Raw genomic sequence first — 22,874 nt, forward strand, 5'->3', positions numbered from 1 at the left:
TTTATGGAAAACAAGAGACTCTTACTCAAAGAGATGTAATTAATACATTTGCAGTGGTTTTAATAAGCATTTCACATCTTCTAGTTATACACAAACAACTTGAGTGGTCATTTTTTTGTCAAACAAAACAAAATAAACTCTTTATTGATGAAAAACAAAACTTGTATTAATACAGATCACCATAAAACAACTGGGAAGATCTGGCTTTGTAATGTTACTCAAACTTACTTTGCACCACAAACAAACCATAAAACAGTGAGTTTGTTAATTTATCGCTTTATTGTTCTTAAATGATCTTGTCGTTAATGCTGATTCCAAGCTGATGAAACAGAATAATAAATACTTTTTAAAGCTGCATGTCTAAGGGTTTAAAAATATATTTCTTAAATACTCTTGTAACAAAAAATCCTCCATCCTCACTGGCTTATTTGGTTCCCTTGCCTCCGTACCACACTGTCCGTTAGAACAAGCCATGCACTAAAACAGTATACCATGCATTGAGACTGATGCAGGGTGTATGGGGGTGCTTTAGTTGGGGGTGGGGTGCTGAGGGATTGAGGGTTTTTCCCCCCACACCTAAAACTGAAACTTCTTCATTGTCTTCTCTCTTCTCCTTCGGCTCTAATGAGAGCATTCAGAATATCCAAATGCGAACTCAGCTTGACTCGTATCCCAGTACTTAAAAAAGCCAAATTGTTCTTGAGTAGGTAATCCGAGTGCAGCAGAAAGTGTTGTTTTTGAGAATGATGATAAATGGCTCTCAGTCCTGTAACAGATCCCTGGATATTAGCAAACGCATAACTTCACTGGTACCTGATGGTTGGAAAAAAGTTTGAATTTACTCATTTTATTTGTCACCAGAGAATGGGACATCTTTCAAATAGTTTGATGTACACACTAGATATAGGAAACAGTTCAACTTGTTTAGATGAAAATTGGTATGATGCAAACAGCTACTTAGTTAATGCATGAAGGAATAAATTAGATCCTCCGTGGTTAATGAGAATACTACTTAAATTTGTTTATAACAGGGGTCGAAATTGCCACTAGCCCGCTAGCCCGGGACTACCAGATTTACAGCCGGGCTACTCATTTTTCCAGTTTGATAGCCCGACGGGCTAGTGGAAAAATAATGCAAAAATCATCATCACAAACAATAAAGAACTATGTTATTGGTGTATTGTAAAGTTTGAGCCGTGACGCGAGACAATGATAATGTGTCTTTCGGGCTACCAAAATCTAATCAGGGCTACTAAAAATTATTGGTCACTAGCCCTGCTGACTACCATGGAAATACACTCAATTTCGACCCCTGTTATAATGTCTTTATCATTATGATGTAGTTGCCATTTTGAAATTTGTACACTCGGAGTTTTTCGTACATATTGATGAACAAATTTAGCCCCGACCACTTCGCTTTGGAAAAATAGCTACAATTCAGCCATTGATGGTATGCATTAAAATGACAATACTTGTCGTCTGTGGAATGTTGCTTTGTTATTGCAACAATGCAGCTATACAAAACGGAGCTTCCAAAAATGATCCAACATGAGTGATGATGTTAAGGGGCTTTTCGCAAATCTTTTTAAGGGGCTTTTCGCAAACCTTTCTTAGGGGATTTTCGCAAATCTTTCTTAGGGGATTTTCGTAAAGCTTTCCGAAAAGCATCAGTTTTCAAAACGCTTTTTTATTTTATTTTATTTACTTTTTGTTGGTGAATTGACCTACATATACAGTGGCATTTTCAATGAATTTCAGCAAACATCATTTGTTGATGTTTGTGTTCAAGCTGGTCTTAAAAGAAAGATTTGATAGCCTCTCTCTCTTACCTTCTAAAATCTCATGGACCCTGATGTCTCTGACATACTGCTGGACTGGGTAGTCCTTTAAATAACCATATCCTCCAAACATCTGGAGTGCCTCGTTGCAAATCTGTCAATTAAAAAGAAAAACAACAATTGGAACAAAAAGAAGGACACAACAACACATCAGGAGAATTAACACCGTCTATAATAAGAACGAATGGCTTGTTGCTCAAAATGTTATCTGGCCCAGAATTGTTCAAACAAAAACAGTTTATAACATGTACATGAAATGTACATGTACACTGTTTTTATTTAAACACGCACTATGACATTATGTGATTACAAAACATTTATCACAGAAACAATTTAATACCCCTTTAATGTAAATGACAAGACAGATAACACAATGGTTGCCATTGGTATCTTTCCTTGACTTCCACCTCTAGGACCCCTTTTCAAATCCAAATGAGGACACTATATGACTTGGGATTTCTCTGGAATAATTTTCCAGGGTTTACCTCCCACATCGGAAACTGAAACTTCCTTCCTTGTCTTCTTTCCATGGGGAAGATTTGTACTTTTGAAGTTCCCTCTTCTGAGAGTCCTTGCTTCACATCAACAATTAATAAATGAAATGAAAATGAAACGAAAAACCAAACTAACCCAGGAGCATTTCTGCGTTGCTAGAAGCTTAGCCATAGCACACAGCGCCACCGCATCAGGCGAATTATCTTGAAGCGCCCTCGCAGCATTACGCACCATGAGTCGGGATGCCACTAGCTCAGTAGCCATCTCAGCCAATCGAAATTGCAAAAACTGGAGAAAAACAAAATATGCCATAAAATATTCAGGCTACGAGTTTCATCTCTGATTGGGCAAGGCCATTTGCAATTTGGCTCTTCTTCTTTAAGAAAACATTAAAGTCTTTGGGAACACAAGTGGCAAGACCAGAGTGATGTATTTGTAGTAGTTTAATTGCTTGTTTTATTTTGTTCAGATGAGAGACGAGAATTAACATTATATTTTGTTCTCTTTTTCAAAGTGTCAAGCTGAATTATTTTGAGTCAAGTTTTCTAATCTTATGTGAGTCACTTCTCCTAGTCATCGGAGTATTTCATGTGTTTAGTTCTGTACTTCATACCAAGAGGCACTGACCTCCATGACAATTGAGGTTGAACAGACAAATTGTCTGGAGCGGGATTTGAGCCATGAGCCTCAACCATGCCAGCACTCTACCAACTAAAGCAACCTAGCCCCATGTTAATTAGCGGTCCCCATAATATTTAAGTATGTTTTTGGTTTGCGGTAACACCAAATGTGTATCTACTTGCCAGGTAGATTTTGTTCTTTAGAGAACTGTCTTGCTTTTTATTCTACTTGATTTTCAGAATTCGAATAACTTCCTAGTCCTGAAAAGAGCTGTCCTGCTTTAACTGCTACCTTGCTGGAAGGTAGAAAATATAAATTTACAGCGGAGGAGAACACACTTGGAATATGAGTTTGAAAAAAGGAGACTCGACAATCTCCTTCAGTATAAAAAATCAACTCCTTGTTGAAAAATTCACAATCAAAGTTTACCTGGAATTGATCGAGAGTCTTGCCAAATTGTTTTCTGACTTTGAGGTGGTCTTTAGCAGCCTCTATACTAGCCTGAGCAGCACCTAGAGAGCAGGATGATACACTTAATCGTCCTCCGTTCAGACCTAACAGTTGTGAAACAAAAGAGCCATTCTGTTTTTCAGTTACAGAATCTTTAACCATCTTCATTAAAAAAAAAAATGTTTGTCTGAAGGAGAAATTGACCCCTTGCACGCGCGTCACACGCGGCGACTGATGCCACGCTCACCATGTTGGTGGGCAGTTAGGTGTATTAACGCCGCATCGCCTAAAATGCGCACTTCACTGCATAACGCACAGCATACTCTATGAAAACGCACAGTGAAATTGCCCACCAGTATGATATTGTACTATAAACCTACAAGCCCCTTTGCAATGTTTAAGTGTAGTTGCCCTTTGGGCATGTCCAAAATTAAACTGTAATTGAGGTGTGTCGTGGCTGAGCGCTCTACTGCATTGGACTCAAGTTCTTATTGCTGACATTGGAATGTGGGTTCAATTCCCTGCCATGACTCTTGCATCCTTGAGCAAGGCGCTTAACCATCTTTGATTCTTTTACCCAGAGAGAGGGCTGAGACAGTATTGTGTTGGAATAGTTCCTACGCGCTGATTTCAACAGCTATGGGCTGTATGCTCCCCAGGGAGTTGAGCAAGATAGAAAAATGGTTGATAAAAATGCCCAATGAATCGGGATGATGTTGTAAATCCCCTTGATCTAGCTACTAGGAATGTGCGCTATATAAGAACCACATGTTATTATCATAATTAAATGCTTCAATTGGTGTTAGTTTTAGCCATTGCCCTCTATATAATGCAACACACCACTTGTTGTACAATCAAATTGAGCAGTAGTTTATTTGTACCTTTCATGGCAATCTGAAACCCCTGGCCTTCTACACCTAGTCGATTTGTCACTGGTATCCTGCAGTCTTCACAGATCACCATCCTAGTTGGCTGGGAATTCCAACCCATCTTGGCAAAGAAAAAAAGACAGAAAACAAGAATCAATTTAGTTGTCTACATTAACTTTAAGGCAAAGTACACCTTTGCTTGCTGGGTCTGTTAGATCGTTTAAAGGCAGTGGACACTATAGGTAATTACTCAAAATAATTATCAGCATAAAACCTTTCTCGGTAACGAGTAATGGGGAGAGGTTGATAGTATAAAACATTGTGAGGAACAGCTCCCTCTGAAGGGACATAGTTTTTGAGAACGAAGTAGTTTTACACGAATTTGATTTCGAGACCTCAAGTTTAGAATTTGAGGTCTCGAAATCAAGCATCTGAGCACACAACTTCGTGAGACAAGGGTGTTTTTTCTTTCATTATTATCTCGCAACTTTGATGACCGATTGAGCTCAAACTTTCACATATTGGTTATTTCATGCATATGTTGAGATACAGCAACTGAAAAGACTGGTCTTTGACAATTACCAATAGTGTCCATGGTCTTTAAACCCTGAACAAGTGTAGATATTTGACAAAAATAACCTGTGAACGTTTCGTTTCAAAAGGTGGGAGCGTTTTTGAGACATTGCTGAGAAGGTGAAGCGATTATATGTCCAAGCAGGAAGAACAATCGGAAATTGGAAAACACAATCTGAGAAAAGTTTCATGCAAAACCCCGCACTCAAGTAGAGACTAAAAACCCAATCCACATAGTGCTCCGGTGTGATTCTAACCATCGGGGTCTGAAGTGGAAGGCAGGGACAGATACTATTCTGCTAACCTGACCAACCAAAGTCCCCCCCCCCCTATTTAAAAAGCCCTTGATACTTACTTTTTTTTCTTTCTTGCCGAAGCTAAGACCCGGTGATCCTTTCTCAATCATGACACATGAGATCCCTTTTGGTCCTGGCTCTCCTGTCCTTACCATCATAACGTATACATCAGTGTCACCTCCACCACTGATAAAAGCCTGGAGAAGAATCGCACAAATCCAAACATTGATTATTCATACAAACACCCGGCAACTTTTCATTGGTGACAAAGATAGACTGAGAATTGTAGGTTGTATAATCTTGCAATGATATTCCTTCAGTTACTGCTGCCCAATGTCTTAGCCAGTAAGCTCTGTTTACTAGCTTTTTTATTTTGAGTACAAGAAGGGCCAAACTAAATGTACATGTTGTACAGGCTTTAATAGACTTTTCAGGGTTTTTAGTCACAGTTGTTCAGATTTTCCAAGGGCACACGATAACTGGAAATCAGACCAAAGTAGGAAGAATATCATGTCTACACCAGGTACTCAGCTGAAAATTTGAATAATAGACCAAACTTTTTGACCTCTGACCTCTCACCTTTGACCCGTTAAGAATGTAATGATCTCCATCTCGTCGTGCTGATGTGGAAAGTGAGACTGCATCACTACCACTTCCTGGTTCCGTCAGACAGTACGATGCTAACTTCTCCATAGAGCACAGGGACGGCAGGACAGACTGCCTTTGGTCCTCGTTCCCGTACTCATCGATCATCCAACAACACATGCTGTCAACAAAAATTAATAATAATATTAATAACGCTTTTGTATGTACAATTTGTACATGTGACATGACAGTTATTATTATTATTATTGGTTTATTCACACCATAGTTTGTTTGGTAACCTTATTCTGATAGGCATAATTTTTCTGCTTAGCAACTTTTTCTGCTTAAGCAGCTCTATGAAATTGAGCCTAGGGCCTGGTTTAAAGATGAGGGCATTCTTTACTCCATTTGTTTACATACTTGTGAATAGTGATGTATGCTGTGGTGCTCACACATCCCTGAGCCAGCGCCTCAAAGATAACAGAGGAGTCAAGCCTCGTCAGCCCAGACCCTCCAACATCTTCCCCAACTACAATACCTCCAAATCCAAGACTTCCAGCTTTACGGAGAACATCAACGGGAAATATCTCCTGAAACAGCAAAGAAAACAATTTTTATTTAAAAAAAACTATCATATCATTGAGACGATTTGGATTTACTCTCGATATTTTATGATCCTGGATGTCATCATGGCTGAGTGGTGTAGAGCATCGATTCAAGTTTTGGTGGTCAAGTCATCAGAGTGTGTGTTTGAATCCTGGTTATGACACTTGTGTCCTTGAGCAAGATGCTTTTAATTGCTTCTCTTCAGCAAGGGGTATAAATGGGTATCTGCGAGGAAAGAGGTTGATATTATATTGAATTGCATTTAGTCCACCATTGCACTTGTCTTCTCCTAACTAAATTTTGTAAACTCTTTTGTCTTCAATTTTTCCTTCACTTTGCTGAGCTCTACAAATGCCTGATGATTGATTGATTGATTTTAATCAATTAATTCTCCTTTTGCTGATCTGCCTTTGTGATATGTTACTCATACACTTTGACATTGTCTCATCAAACTTACTTCTTCGTCCCATTGTCTCATGAATGGTGCCATCTCTTGCTTCGCAAAGTCTAAAGCTACTGACTGAAAGCTTTTTTGTTCTTCTGTTAGACCTGTTGAAGCTATTGTTGAAGTTACAAAACAAATAGTTTAAATTAATTTAATTTAAAAGAAAGTTGATGAAAGCAAAAAAGGGAATAAAGAATTTAGAGATAATCTGAAATGATTAATAGGCTACCTTCAAATTAATCATACTAACTAGAAAATTGTCTGGTTAGAAATGTACTGCACTGAAAGAAGTGACGTGACATTTGTTACTTGTAATAAAAACATGGTGGAGGGAGACATGTTCAGATGATAAAAAAAATCCGACCAAGTAAGGTGGCGCAGCCAAAAAAAAAATATATATATATCCTCTGCTTACCAGTTATCACGCTATTATGCCTTTTTCTTTGAATTGGGAAAAAAATAATGATGCCTTATATCAACCGATGCCCTATTATCTTCATTTGTTAATACGAAGTATGCAAACATGTATTAAAACTTGATGGACATTGAAATGTTCACACCACACACCAATCTTGGATGACTTCAACTGGCCCCATTTGTTTTGAGTTTTTCCTGTTTTCACGGCAAACGAGAAAGTATGGTTTCCCGGTGAAGCCATACATGGAAGAAACATCTGCAGTGACTACAAGTGTTCTTTGAGACTCTGTGTATGACTGTATAGCCAGCAGTTGCCTTCATTTTATTCAAAATATTTTTTTATTAAATTTTTAAAATTACCATGTTAACTTGCACAAAATAAAAAAAAATAAAAAAAATATAAAAAGTGTGAATAATTACTGGCTTCAAAGTTTGATTTCTATTTATTTTTGTTCTATTTTTTTTCTTAATATTTATAATAAAGTATATACATAAACAGTGATAATTGAATCAACAAGCTGATGTTTAAATTTTGATATAAATAATAGTATTGATACGAGGGTTACAAAATAAAAATCTCCAAAAATATTAGAAAATGATATAAGGCACATGGGTTCTTTAAGCCTCGGTATTTTTTTTCAAGAATGCTCAGCAAAACATTCTGTCACATGATTTTGATCATCATGAATTGTGAATTGAAATAGCGTTTGATGAAACTTTTTCGGTGGGCAAATATTTTTATATGGCCTCAACATTATGACATATTTTTGTACCTTGTAGAAATGCCTAAAATACCAAACTTTTTGCATTTACAAGTGCAAATGACCAGTGGAGCCTTACATGTTTCTAAGTTTTTGTCAAAGAAGAGGAGACTCTTTGCTTGGCATATAAAACCACACAATTTTTATCTTGGGACTGTTTACATCGCGCACAGAGAGGTAAAAGATTTGCAACGATAATAGGGACACCGCGAAAACAGGACCTCCTACGATATAGGCCTAAAAACAAATGAAATAAATTAAAATACAGACATCCAGCAACAATCTAAATAAGCTGTCTACCCCTTGATTGTGCTGTTTCATAGTATGATGATGCTTTTGCTAACTGTTTTAAATTCAATATAAACCAGATTTTTCAATTCAGAGATTCAGAATTGCACACTCACACTGCAGTGTGCTAACGTGGAGAGGCTCACTGCCACTGTTGATTTTGTAACTTCTTTGAATATACTTACGATCAATACTGATGCACCGTTTTTGTACACGCGGTGAAGTTTTCTGCAGTTGTAGCAATCTGTTTGAGATCCACGATTTCCTTGGAAAATCTCGAAAAGACATTCTCAGTCGACTACAAAACGCCATCGTAAATAAAATAGTAAACAGACAAATCGAAGCAGAAGTCTTCAATCCACGTTGATTACGTAGTGACAGTGCACCAGACTCTTTTTAAATACAAAGACACATTGGTGTGGGAGTGGTACCTAGTCACCCCAAAAAACGAACTACTTTGTACACAAATAGATTGCAGAAGCGCCGGCCTCTGCGATTGACCAATCAAAATACTTCACCAGCTCTTCAGAAGACCACACCCCCCAAAAGAAAAGTTTACAGATAACAATAAAAAACACATTATTGAAAATAAATGAAACCACTTTGAAGAAAATAGTTTGTTTCGCATAGTAATTCTTCTTCATTCAGTGTTTTATTTAATGGACACGGTTTATCTTTTGCTTTTTCCAAATTTAATATCCTCACTTGGTGACCCTAACCCTAACTAGGCCTATGCATAAAATAACGAACATGTGAAAATTTTTGCACAACTGTCATCGAAGCCGCAAGAAGAACTTTTTTAAAGAAAAATCCCTTGTTGTAAAAAAAATTACATGTGTGCTTTTCAGATGCCCGAAGCCTTTTTCAGATGAAAAAAACCTTTTTCTCTAAAACCACACATCTCCAAATGGGGGGGGGGGGTCTAAAAATGTTTAATATCATCAGCTCTCCAGTGCTCTTTACCAAGTAAGTTTTTATGGTCAACATTTTGTTGGCACAAATCACAACTTTCAGAAGCCCCTTTATGAAACCCCCAAAATTGGCAGTAAAGCAAAATGAAAACACACTGCACTTCACTAATTGACTTACTGCTTAAGTACATTAAATAAATTTAAAAACAAACCAACCACATAAACAAGTCAATGAAAGCAGTTATGATGAATCCATATATGGGACGGTTTATTCAAAAATACAACAATATATACAAATCCTTAAAATTTACAAAAATATACAGTATATGTGTTAGAGAAAACTGGGTAATTACAAGTTTCACAATGTACAAAGCTAATACTTAGATAAAACCTTCCTTCATCTTTTCGAAGGGAAAGTGTAGTTCATTTGCAGGAAAACCTTGATCTTATATTGCTGATTTTAATTGCATAAAGTACTGATGTAATCAAACATTTCAAAAGCATTTATTTGTTTAACAATAATTATATGGAATATGGAAGCAATTTTGTCCTGGCAATTTCATGAATAAACTCACGATAATAAATTTAATTAGCTTAACGAAATTTGATAAGTTGACCAAAGTGCGTTATGTTACATTCCAGTTTTCTTTTAATAACTATACAAAATGCCAACATGTACAACGCACGTTTAATTTGAGTATAATGCACAAGACTGTGTACTGGTTATAATTGTATAAAACTAAATGAATACATGTCTTACCTTTCACTCTAAAAACAGACACTGTGGAGTGCTGTTGTCATGATCTTAGTTGGTGATGCTAAAATATGTTCATACACTTACAAAAATATAATGAAATAGATGGACAAAAGTTTGATCAAATGTCTTGGAAGTATTTACCGACCTAACATGAGCGATGATGTGAAAGGGCTTTTTGCAAACTTTTCTGCAAAGCACAGGTGAAGGTTATAAAAACTGATTTGTTTTGTACTCAAATAAAACCTGTTTAATCTCATGTGAAGTCAATTTCCTTATTGGCTGAAAACATTTAAATGAATTTGTTGCCGTTTTTGTTCTAAGTCTTTCAGAAATATTTTCTGCTTAAGCAGCTCTATGAAATTGGTCCGTGGTATTGAACCAAGCCTTTCATTCAGTGACAGGTTGCTCAGGTGTAAACATATTATTGGACTCTCCCATATTGGACGGCATGGGGGTGTTTGGTTGAGAGACATGGGTGGGGCTGCCATTCATTGGGAGCCAATCCCCGGCTTCTCCTGCTCTATGCCGTTCAAAGTTCTTCTGGATGTCAAACAGGTTTAGAACCGAAATTTTCTGTGAAGACCTGGCTAAGGAAATAATACATATCAAGAGTAATTGGACAATGAAGAAATTGGTACCGATTTATTTCACTTCTTTTGCATTTATATTCATAAGTTCCCTGGATAGTTTTTTTCATTCTGATTGGTCGAGAGGAGATCCCGGGCCGTGTTTAAAGGTGCAATATAAAGACGCCGGGGAGTGTTTTAATTCCTTAGTATATCATTGGGAAAAACTATCTTAAGTTTTTGCTTAGCTGTATCTGTGAAGCGCCTTGAGTCCTTTGCATTAAGGCGCTCTATAACAATGTGAATACTGTTATTATAATATCAGAAAACTTTTTGTTGTTTTTTGTTTACTCTTTTAGTAATTTAGACCATAAAAGAAGATATCTTTGGATGATGTGAAACACTAAAACTTGTTTAATTATGAAAAAAAGGATACATTTCTGTTTGGTAATGGCGGCAACTGGAACATCGAGGGTGGTTGAGTAAGACGAAGCTGGCCCAAGGATCCTGTCGAAATAAATAAACATAACATAGCAACGTTGGTCATGCACTGTATCAAAATTTTTTAATAACTACAAGACATTTCCCAACTTATTTGTTTTGACTTTTGACGTACTGGGAGTATATAGGATTGTTATTACTAACAGAAAATATTGAAAAATTTAAATAAAATGTTGGCACAAGTTGAACATACTTCAAAGGGAAAGTACACGTTTTGTAGTCACTCTTAAAACTAATGGCAATTCGTTTTTTGGCTAGAAGCCTACAGTAGTATTCGATAGTTAACATGTCACTTCGAAGTAATGTGGTTAGGTTTTAAAAACATAGAGTAATGGTTGAAACATATCAGTTTTTATTCCCCAAAGTTTGAATCTGAGAAGCAACTTATACTGCAGTAACATTTCTCAGATTGTGTATTTCAATTACGAATTACTCTTCCTGCGTGAACATAATCGCTCCGGATTTCCACATATCAAAAACGGGACTACCTTTTGCAATGATTTGTTGTATACATCTACATTTGTAGAGGAATAAACCGTTGAGCGGTTCCAAACACCAAAGGTATACTTTGCCTACAAGTTAGGGAAATAAACACACACACAGAGTAGTATGTGGCTTCCGATTCCTACCTGTTGGATGGAAGTAATGGTGGGCTCTAGGGTTGTAAAGCTGCCCCGTCTTGGTCGGCATGAAGACTGCCGGAAGAGATATCTCTGTTGGGAGCAAAACAAAACAAAGAAAGTTTGATATCCTGATTTATTTCATCTACTTTTATCTCATAAAACACACAGCTCTGTGTGACATACACTGTGGACTTTCCTTTGTTCTGTGCACTTAAAAATGATATTCATCAACATTGGTGAAAACACATATTTTTCACATTGGTTAATCTTTCAATCCTGCAACAGCCTATAGTATTTTCAAGTTCTCAATTCCAAATTTGTGATTTCCCGTCCCGTCTTCTTCTTTTTCATGCAAGACTCCATTTTCAAATTCTCAATTCCAAAGCTTTGATATCAAGTACCATTTTCTATCTTCTTCTTTTTTTCATGGAAGAAGCAGAATAACTATACCTTTATCAGCAGCAATAGTTCCGTCGTTGTCCAGACTGAGTTTGTACTGTCCAGCATATAGAATTTTCAAATTCTGAATTCCAAAGTTGGAATTTCCGGTCACTATTAATTCTTCTCCTTTTTCATGCAAGAATCCATTTTCAAATTCTCAATGCCAAAGCTGTGATATCCTATCTTCTACTTTTTTATGCCAAAGTCACAAGTCTTATTTGTTGAAGCAGAAGTACCCTACCTTTATCAGCGGCAATAGTTCCCTCGTTGTCCAGACTGAGTTTGTACTGTCCAGCCAACTGCTTTACAATCCTGTCTTCCATGTCACTCTTAGTTCTCTCAATAAGCTGTCTCCGTCTGATGTCACTCTCCTCTGAAAACAGCTTCAGACGCTCAAAGAACTACAAACACGGAGAGCAATAATCAAACTCATACGAATCGACTCACAGCTATACCATGACTTATCAACATAACACCCTGCAACTAGCTCCCGGCCCCCATACCCACTCTCGCTATGGTGAACAAGCTTTCTCTGTTTGTGCCCCCAAACTTTGCAACAATTTCTTCCCATCATCATCACTCGCGATTCCCCGACTGTGAACACGTTCCAAACTAGATTGAAAACTTAACTATTCAATGTATGATTGCTCCTTCTTTGTTGTTCATTCTTATTTTTGTTTGCTTAGAAAACACCACTCTTTATATCCTGATGCAACTATCAAGTACACTCAAGGTTTGTGTTCTCAACAGTGAATAAGTAAAGATGGCAAGTGGGAAATGTCAGTGAACAATAAACTCACATCTTTGGGTAACTCACTGCCCCAGTCTGGCAAGTTGGTGGGTCTTCTACTTCTGCTTTTGAGAGGTCTAGATAACAAACAAATGAAATACAACAGTTGGTTAATAAAAAAACTTGAATTCTAATGTAATCACTTCTAACGCTTGGCGTGTCTTGGCCGAGCGGTCAAGTGAATCGGATTCAAGTTCTGAATTAAGGCCGTATAATCGACGTTTGACTCTTGATATTGACACTTGCGTTCTTGAGCAAGACTTAACCATAATTGCATCATCGACCCAATGTGTATAAATGGGACTCTTTGAGGATTGAGATGGTGTTTTGTGCATTAAATGTCTTGGCTCTTATAAAAGCAGATGAGATTGCATTCTCCAAAATAAGTTTGAGGAATGGTTTAAGTAAACCTGGTGAACAGGGATACTAAATACTAGAGCGTTAGGACCACTCATTGCTGTTATCAAACAGAAACATGGCTATTTCATCACTGAGTTTCATGGAAGCATTAATAAGCATCACCTGAATTCTCTTGCTGAGGTGGATTTGGTGAGTCTGTTACTTTCTGTTGTCCAGCCATGAAGCGGTGATGTGCCACGCCGGTGACCTAAAACAAGTAGCAGACAAAGTGAAGTCAGAAACGATAAATAAACAATGAGTCATGTTTAAATGTATATAAACAAATCTACTGATAGGTTATACATGTACAGTATGTTCTTATCTTCTTGCTGAGTAGATAAAGTGATAAGGTACCGCTTTCTTACCATCTGCAGATCTTTGTGGATTAAGGAGGGAAGTTAGTTGCTCATTTTGTAGCTGCTCGAGACTCTTTGCCAATTCGTTCAACCGCTGCCTACGAACACAAACATTCAGGAAAGAAATAGTAAAATTTTAAATAAAAAACCCAAGAAACATTGACTGCAGTCAAGACATACAACCTAAACTTTCAAAATGTCATTTAAGGTAAACTGTTGTAACAAAATAGATTTAATCAACCTTGCCAATACACGATCAGAAATTTTGGACAAATTAATAGGCCAGGGACATTCCTATTGAAAGTTGTAAGCTTAGAAAGAATTGTGCATGGAAACAAAACAAAAATTGCAAGACTCATTTCTCTACAAGCATGTACAACGAATGTAACCAGTACTATTTTTAGAAAATGGTGATCAGTCAATGTGACAATAATTTCCACAAGCTTGTTTTCGTATATTTTTCTGGTAAAAAACCCAGGACTTACTCGTATTCATCCTGAATTAGGGTGAGTTCTTGATTGTGTTGCTCAATGAGTACATCCATCTCAGCTCTCGGAACCATCTCCTAAAAGTTACAGATTAATTACCAATTACAGTGTGAGTAATTTACACAACTCACTTTGTTTAAAAAACCAAGAGGATATTAACACAATGGCTAGGCCCTTCCGTAAAACCAGGAATGCGTTTTTTTAAATTAATTGTTATTTATGTGTTCATTGTTATTTAAAAAAAAAACTGAAAGAAAAATTACATTGGCTCGTGAGTTACACAATTACTCTTCCACCACCCACAACCGGTACTGGTTTCAAATATGATCAGTTGAACATGATGGGTTTTCCCTGGAATATTTTTCTGGGGCTTTCCCTCCCACATCTCAAAAACTGAAACTTCCTTCCTTGTCTTCTCTCCTTTCCGTTCTTGGCTATTAAAGTGATGAAGTTTTTCCATACTTGTGTTAAGTTCTGAAATTAAACTTATTCTTACCGGTTTCTCAGATGACACACTTGAGGCTATAGAGAGAGCTGACAGGCATCTTTCTTGATAACTCTTGTTAACAGAGAGGTCCTCTTTCTTCATCTTGTTCAGATCCACCCCAGTAAGATCCAAGACAATATCTGTCAATGTTTCGCTCTCTACAGGAATCAATGTTCAAATGTTAGAAAGATGCAACGATAGCTCAGTTAGTAGAGCGCCGGCACGTTTCCAGAGGTGTTAGTTCGAATCCCACTCTAGTCAATTCTTTGTTCAACCCCAAAAATCAAAGATGTAACGTAACAGATGTACAAATATTTCAGTCGTTCGGGTTGGCTATGAGGTTTCTTCTCTTTCTGCCTCTCACCTCTGAGGACCATGGTTTGATTCAAGGACTGGAACCTCGCTGTTGTGGATTGGTTTGTCAAGTTCCGTCATTCACAGAGTGTGGGTTCGAATCCAAGCCTGGCTATAGTCACGATGCTTGTGTCTTTTGGATGGGACGTGAAACCATAGTTATTGTGTATTAGAATAGGTAGTGCACATAAAAGAATCCAGAACAAGTACCAAGGAAGAGTAAAGGTCATACTTCCTGCAAACTCACTTCGCACAAAAGCATACACAAATAGTATGAACTGGGCTAAAGTGTTTTTGGTTCACTGCAAGCACCCTTGTCTATCTACAGGTTTCCTCTGGCTTCCGAGTTTGTGATTTTAGTTTTTATGACATCCTTGGTTTCATTACAAGAAATTAATACTAATAATATTAAAAAAATTCAAAACCACCATTTGAACACTCACCGGTTTCTTTATCATGAATGAATGGTCTATGAATCCTGGTGTAGTAAAAGGCCATTGGGAGTGATCCGCATGGAATGGGTGCACTACTTCGCTCCTTGTGGCTTGTACTGACTGGATACAGTGGGAACGAGGACGGGGTTAACTCTGGAAACTTCTCCATATCGTCAACGATTTCTATATCCTGCGAGTTGAAACAAAGACAAAAGACGTTTGAATTCGTATTTTTATTTGCTGCAATTTCATAGCTGCATCTTCATACTCCAGAGACATATGAATCTCAACAACAATTCACAGGACCTAGTATCAGGCAATCTCTGCAGTGACAACTTCAAGGAACTTTTAACTGCTTACCTATTTTTGCCAAGTCAAGATGTTTTCCTAACAGGCTTCATTAAAGATGATTAGTTAATAACTTACCATACTATGGAGATCTTCCATGCCGACTGTTCCCATAGCAACCATGTCCTCCAGCGTCCCTTGATGTATAGCAACCCTCATTGGTTCCTCAGCTGAGGAGCTCGGCCGTGATTGGCCAGAGGTTTCCGTAGTGATTGTCCCTGCATCCGATTTCTCTGTGATCTTCTCGGCTGCCTCTTCGGTCTGTTTTGAATGCTGGACGTCGTGTCTTATCGGCTGGTCCCCGATCGGAAAGCCGACATCCTGATAGTTGGTGTCCGGAGGGGCTTTACCATTACCATTGGAGTCTTTTCTACTTGGAGCTGAGCCGTTGGACCCAATCATAGACTTGGGTTTCAATGCCGACTTCAAAGGAGCTGTCAGGAAATATAGAGATAATGTTATGCTCAATGAATATTTCCTCCTCTTGTTAGGCTTTATTTTAATTTGTACAGCGCCTTGGGGTCCAGTCATGGATAATGCGCTTTATAAGCATCATTTGTTATTATTATTATTATTATTATTATTATTATTATTATTATTATTACATAGTCCTTCCCGTATTTTAATCCGGAGTTTTGATTCTCATTCTTGTAAATTTGTCTTTGTTCAACCAACCCCAAATCATTTCTTTTAAAGTATTTAAATTCGACGTACATTTTCCATTGCCTCCGTTCTTGTTATCTCCAAACATCTCCGTTTTTTGGAACTTCTTCAAGAAGTTGACGCTGCACTTGAGCTCCTTACGATCCAGTCCAACCGGCTTGAAGAGCCTCATGTTAAGTGTGTAGTCGTACTCTGGTTCATGAGTCCATACCGTCTAGTTCAGGAGAAAGAAACATTAGTGATTCCATCTATGTAATCTCATTTAGTGGGGTGTCGTGGCCGAGCGGATAAGAGCATCGGACTTCTGGTGGTTTAGTTCTGGTGGTTAAGTCATCGGGAGGTGGGTTCGAATCCCTGTTTTGACACTTGTGCCCTGAGCAAGACACTTAAGCAGAACTGATATAGCCTAAAGTATGCCCTTCGGGCTATGATAAAGTGCTTTTTAAAAATCAATTATTATTATCACGTCTGCATCAAGGAACCTTCTCATACTCTAAGATCAAATGCTGTGACCACCCTACAGCGGAGAATCAAACCTTTTGTATAGCAATGTGTAGTTTAAGAATTGTTTGTGTTCTTTAAATTCGTATCATGCGCTTTACATAGTTATTTATTAATATTATTATTATTTCAAAAGAGAACCTTGGAAGGGACCTTAAAAAAATTCAGAATATTTCTTTCTCAACCTTATTTTAAGACTTATTTATTGATTACCTTATCTTCGGATGGTGGCTTAGGAGCTGGTACCTCTACATACACCGTCTGTGGCTCAACAATCGTTGGTGGTGCCTTATCCTCAGTTTCCTCAACTGTAGCTCCCTCTGGTGGTGACCTCTTGCCATGCTTAGATCTTCTGCGGAACTTCACTTTCTGTGAATCAAAATTAGATGTTCAAGTGTTGAATTTTCTGCAAAAGCTGGTTGATTGATGCTGTTTACTTGGATCCATAATAGTGCAATTCTCTCCTGAGCTCACTGATTGAACAAATAAATAGGGTTCCTCAGGGGACAACTGTTGGACCAATTGTAACTCACAATATTAGCAGGAATGACATAGTCTGCAGCAAATTGCGCCACAGCACCTTGTAAAATGTTACATGGCGCTATCTACAAGGTCTCAGAATTCAAACGTAGTCCAAAATACCTTGCAGGAAATACTGTATGTTACAGTTCCAGGAGCGTCACTGAGAGACGAACATGTGCGCTATATAAGAAGCCACTGTTATTATTATTATAATGCTGGTTTCCTCTTGCTTTACTTCTACATCAACACATAAACCATTGACAGGGTTTCCCCCAAGGATTAGTATTAGGTCCATTTTCATATACATACCTTACTGACAGGTGTGACAATATCACTGTCTAAATCCTGCGTTGTTTGACCGGTTTGAGCCGTCGCTCTCGCTGTGCTGCCATCATCATCATCCTCTTCCTCATCAGAGTCTCCTTCTGTGAATTCAAGCTCATCGGACTGCCAAGATAAAAAACACACAATCTTAGCTGTAAAGCTCAACAGTTTCATTTGTATAAAAATGTTCACCTGCTATAGACCGAAAGAATGGAACACTCTTCCAAATCACATCAATAATGCTCAGACTATTCACATGCTTAAGATTTATTGTTTTCAACAAGTGTTTTTAATTCATTTTGGGTAAGTGTCTTGATCGCCTTTGAACAATTTTTGTTGATTTTGGCGCTATATAAATGTCCTTTGATTGATTGACTGATTGAATTTGATGAATTATGTCTCCTGATTGGGTACCTTTGATATCCTCATTGGGATATAAGGATACAATCCGTGTAAAACAAGATAAACAAATTAAGCTTAAAATTATCATTTGTATGTTATAGCTTAAGAGCCAGTGTCTCCTGATATGATTAGGTACCTTTAATATCCTCATTGGGCCTCATTGGGATACAAAGATACCAATCGGGGTAAAATTATACCCCATTTGGGTTATATCCTTACCGAGCTAATATCAAACTCATTTGCCGAAGTGTGACTGATGGAATCTTCTTTCTTCTTGTCTGCATCCTCATCGTCTGAATCCTCTGCCTTATCCAGCTCATCGATGTAGGCATGAAGATGCTCCATGCTGTAGTGGATCAAGATACAGAGGATGTTACAGTGGATAGAACATTAAAGGCACTAGACACTATTGGTAGTTACTCAAAATAATTGTTAGCATAAAAACTGACTTGGTAACAAGCAATGGAGATCTGTTGATAGTATAAAAATTGTGGGAAACGGTTAAATATTAAAAGACATCAGGCCTGAAGCCTTTTTTTAGGCATCTGAAAGCACAAAAAAATTGAACAACAAGGGTGTTATTTTCTTGCAACTTCGATGACCTACAGTAATATTTTTGTGAATTTCTGTTTTTGAGCATGACACTTTGCTAGCTTCTCTTAGCCAGGGATAAATGGGTACCTGTGAGGGCTGTGGTTTTTTGTGAATGTGATCCATTTAGCTTGGTGTGCTACATATTTGGCAGCACATGAGCTGAGATGGTTTAAGGAATGAAAACAAATGGCCTAGTGACCAAGAGTAATAATGTTGGAATGCCATAAACCTCACCGAATGACAGATTAGAGGGGGCAATACTTGTGAATGAAATAAGACTTAAAGACACTGAACACTATTGGTAATTGTCAAAGACTAGTCTTCACAGTTGGTGTATCTCAACATATGCATAAAATAATAAACCTGTGAAAATTTGAGCTCAATCGGTCATCGAAAATGTGAGATATTAATGAAAGAAAAAAACACCCTTGTCGCACCATAGTCACACGAAGTTGTGTGCTTTCAGATGCTTGATTTCGAGACCTCAAATTGTAAATCTGAGGTCTCAAAATCAAATTCGTGGAAAATTACTTCTTTTTCGAAAACTATGGCACTTCAGAAGGAGCCGTTTCTCACAATGTTTTATACCAACAACCTCTCCCCATTACTCGTCACCAAGTTAAGGCTTTATGCTAATAATTATTTCGAGTAATTACCAATAGTGTCCACTGCCTTTGAAACAATAATCTCTGAACTTCGACTGCAGTAATCTATTAGGAAACCAACAAGTGCAAGTTTGAAGTTTGCTCCCAACTTACCCCATATTAGCTTTCTGTTTGAAAGAATCAATGAGAAAACGCCATCTCCTTCCATGACCACGACTGCTTGTTAGTTTCGCAAAGAGTTTCTCCCAGTTCATGATGCGCTTCTCTTGAGCAATACGCCTCGCCTAAAAGGAAACAAATAACCAAATATGAAGAATAATCATGAACAGTCTGCGACTGTCACATTACGTTTTAATTTTTAGATGTAAAGAGTTTGCCTGGGCTCAACTTCTCAAAGCACTAAGATTCATCTTAAGATGAGTTTTGCGTATTTTCTTTTGTTTTCTTCACACATAAAAGCAATGTATTATGGAAACTCAAGTTAACGAAAATGCTTGAAAACTTTGCGAGACTTCCTCTGTCCTTAGGTGACAAGTCTTTTTCTTCAGCTGCGCCACGCAACTGGAACTCTCTACTACTTAATCTTAGATCCTGTCTTTGCGCCACAAAATTCAAATTTCTTCCAAATACTTATCTTATGTCACAGGTTTTCAAGGACTTATTTAGTTGCGTCTGTTTTCATTCATTTTTTTGGTTTACTGCGCCTTAAACACCCAGCAGGGTGGATATGTGCGCACTGCAGGTCTTTATTATTATTATTATTATTATTATTCTATAACTGTTCTCCTACCTGGGCATCAGCCAGTTGAAGCCTTCGGATAGCGATATTCAACTGTTTGTGTTTACTCTCATAGTCAGAGTGGAGTTTCTTTAGGGCTAAACTCTTCTGCTCCCACGACACAGAGTAGACACGAACAAGACGGACTAACTCCGAGGTGGGCGTGTACAGGTCAGTTGTGCTACAAAGAAAGATTAAAAGGGGGCTTTTATTCCAGGCAACTTTACCAAATGACCAGTGGCATAACCTAACCATCCCAGTGTATTTTGAAAGTTGATGTCTGGAGGATGTTTCCTGTTATCACCATTACCATGGTTACCATTGGAGAATTTTTCTTTTTATCACTGTTACCATGGTTATCATTATAGTATTTTCGACTACTAGCAGCTGGTCTGGATAAGCTGACAGGCCTTTAGGCCTAAATCACAGACTTGGGCTTCAACGCCGACTTTGAAGGAACTGTCAAGAACTATAAAGGAATGAGAACACAGTCCTTTTGAGTTGACGTACCTTCTGAAAAGTCTACCAGCAATCATTGTAAGTCTGGCCATCAGTGATGGAGGCAAAGCATGCAGTAGAAGCTCATCCTTCAAGTTCAAGAACTGAAAGTCAAAACAAAAATACATTATTTACTAAAGCAAGGGCCACCGTGGTCCAGTGGTTAGACTGCAGGACTTGCACTTACAAGTTTGTAGGGTCGAATCCCCAAAGCTAACCGCTAATTTCACAATGACTAGAATAAGCTGTCTAGTTACTCATAATTTCTTAACTTGTGCAATTCATAATCATAGAGGCTACTAAACCAACGTTGTATTCTATGAGATATTGACTGTTGCCAGCTTGGGGTTTATATCCCCTTGTGGGAGTTGCCCAGCTCCCTTGATAGGAAAATCATTTAAACAAACAAACAAACAAACAAACAAACAAACAAACAAACAAACAAACAAACAAACAAACAAACAAACAAACAAACAAACAAACAAACAAACAAACAAACAAACAAACAAACAAACAAACAACTGAAGCAAACTTTAAAATTGTATTACATCCATTTAAAGAAAAGACAAATACCTCAGCCAATGCTGACTGGACCAGTGCTATGGAGTTGAGCACACCATCACAGAGCATTTCAAACTTGTTCGTCTCAGCCTGAGCAGCTTCTCTTGCAGCAGCCATTTCATCATCACTCTGTTAAAACAAATGCAGTTGATATTGTCAGAAGATTGCTGTTTGTTGACGATGCAGGCTTAGAGTTTTTTTGCCCTTTTCTTGGCCTTGATGCCCCTTGAAATCTTCCCATAAGATCCTCCAGTGCCCTTTACAGAACGAAAATAGCCTTGCCCTCTCAAAGATGAAATTCCAGGCCTGCAATATCAGCAGCAAACATTTTGTTTTCAGTGAGGCCAGACAACTTTCTGTGGTCTCTTTAAAGCCATTGGACCCTTTCGGTAAACAGTGTTGTCCAAGGCCCACACTTTGTGTACCACAACTTCTATATCAAATAACAAACCTGTGAAAATTTAGGCTCAATCGGTCATCGGAGTCGGGAGAAAACAACGGAAAAACCCACCCTTGTTTCCACGCGTTTCGCCGTGTCATGACATGTGTTTAAAATAAATCCGTAATTCTCGTTAGCGAGAATTTATATTGTTTTGCTGTTTTCTCAAAAAGTAAAGCATTTCATGGAGTAATATTTCAAGACAAGTCTTTCACCATTGCCTTCTGTAAACCCTGTAAGTTATTTGTAAATCTGTGAACTTTTTTTTTTTTTCTGAACCGAAAGGGTCCAATGGCTTTAAAAGATCAAAATCTTGTTTACATCTTTGCTCAATTTTAATGTAATGTTTTTTTTCAGTCATTATTATAACTGTAAAAAGGCCAGATCTGTAAAATATGTGTAATTAAATTAGGTCAATTTTTGGTTGGCAGTGTTTCTCCTCTTCATTCAGTGTTCGGATATCCATGGACATTACCTCACTACTAGATCCATCTTCTTCACCCAATGGGTCAAGGGTCATGACTTTCTTGCCTGAACCTGCTGAATAAAGGAAATAAAATAATATTAGTTAGGCCTAATAACAACTTACTTTTTAATTTTTTTGTTTAATGAGGTTTTTAATAACTCAACTGAACTAGGCTAACAATAAATAACAAGGCTGGACTGTCACTTTAAGTTGAGGGCTACATTTCACTGATTTGAGCTATCGCCCAACTAAATCAACTGTCACCAGCTGTTTTTAGTTTATCATCTAGCTCAAATCATTCTTTGTTTTAAAAGCTATTCATAATTCAGTTTTCTTCAGTTTCATCAGTATCAATTAATCCTAGGTCTACTGTCCGAAAACTGGGCAACTAAAATTAACTTGAATTTAAACACACATAATCTCATTCGATTGCAATATAAAAGCGTCATGACTTTCATCAATACCTGATCCGTCTGATCCATTGTTCCTAACGGCACCACCTCGAGGGGAATCGCCCATTCCTGCAAAAAACTAGCTTGATCTTTTGGGCCTGAAAAACAAAAAAATAACTTTCGTGACACCGCGGCGTATATTGTTGCTATGCTACCAACGTTGAGGGCGCCCTTTACCTTTAAGCGTAGCAGCTCAACAAAACAGCCGTCGGTTTATTAAAAGGAAGGTACGTGAAGAGAAATTTCAAGAAGCATGTAGTTCGTGTGTTCTTGTTTTTTCTTTATATAAATTTCAGTTGATTATTTGATATCAATTTCTGTAAATTCTGAATGGTAACAACGAGTATTTGAAGGGAGTAATTTGAATGAC

At 37.7% G+C, this 22,874-nt stretch overlaps 2 protein-coding genes across 2 annotated transcripts; both read right to left on the bottom strand.

Moving 5' to 3' along the window:
* Positions 1 to 73: 73 nt before the first annotated feature.
* LOC139939656 (isobutyryl-CoA dehydrogenase, mitochondrial-like) lies at positions 74 to 8,601 on the bottom strand. The gene is made up of 10 exons (XM_071935706.1): positions 8,430 to 8,601; positions 6,791 to 6,891; positions 6,148 to 6,317; positions 5,722 to 5,908; positions 5,202 to 5,339; positions 4,286 to 4,394; positions 3,384 to 3,508; positions 2,469 to 2,621; positions 1,830 to 1,932; positions 74 to 813 (listed from the first exon to the last, which is right to left on the bottom strand). Exons 1-10 carry the CDS (start codon positions 8,554 to 8,556, stop codon positions 761 to 763), a joined length of 1,266 nt encoding a protein of 421 aa, XP_071791807.1. The 5' UTR covers positions 8,557 to 8,601; the 3' UTR covers positions 74 to 760.
* Positions 8,602 to 9,422: 821 nt separating this feature from the next.
* Positions 9,423 to 22,653, bottom strand: LOC139940012 (uncharacterized). The gene is made up of 21 exons (XM_071936204.1): positions 22,517 to 22,653; positions 22,062 to 22,126; positions 21,160 to 21,276; positions 20,599 to 20,690; positions 20,101 to 20,269; positions 19,464 to 19,594; positions 18,331 to 18,457; positions 17,695 to 17,832; positions 17,077 to 17,232; positions 16,414 to 16,576; positions 15,778 to 16,133; positions 15,361 to 15,541; positions 14,573 to 14,721; positions 14,074 to 14,153; positions 13,598 to 13,686; positions 13,356 to 13,440; positions 12,844 to 12,910; positions 12,285 to 12,444; positions 11,609 to 11,692; positions 10,915 to 10,985; positions 9,423 to 10,485 (listed from the first exon to the last, which is right to left on the bottom strand). Exons 1-21 carry the CDS (start codon positions 22,569 to 22,571, stop codon positions 10,300 to 10,302), a joined length of 2,721 nt encoding a protein of 906 aa, XP_071792305.1. The 5' UTR covers positions 22,572 to 22,653; the 3' UTR covers positions 9,423 to 10,299.
* Between the last annotated feature and the right edge of the window lie 221 nt (positions 22,654 to 22,874).

The sequence above is a fragment of the Asterias amurensis genome, chromosome 7, assembly GCF_032118995.1.
Source record: "Asterias amurensis chromosome 7, ASM3211899v1".
NCBI classification, from domain to species: Eukaryota; Metazoa; Echinodermata; class Asteroidea; order Forcipulatida; family Asteriidae; genus Asterias; species Asterias amurensis.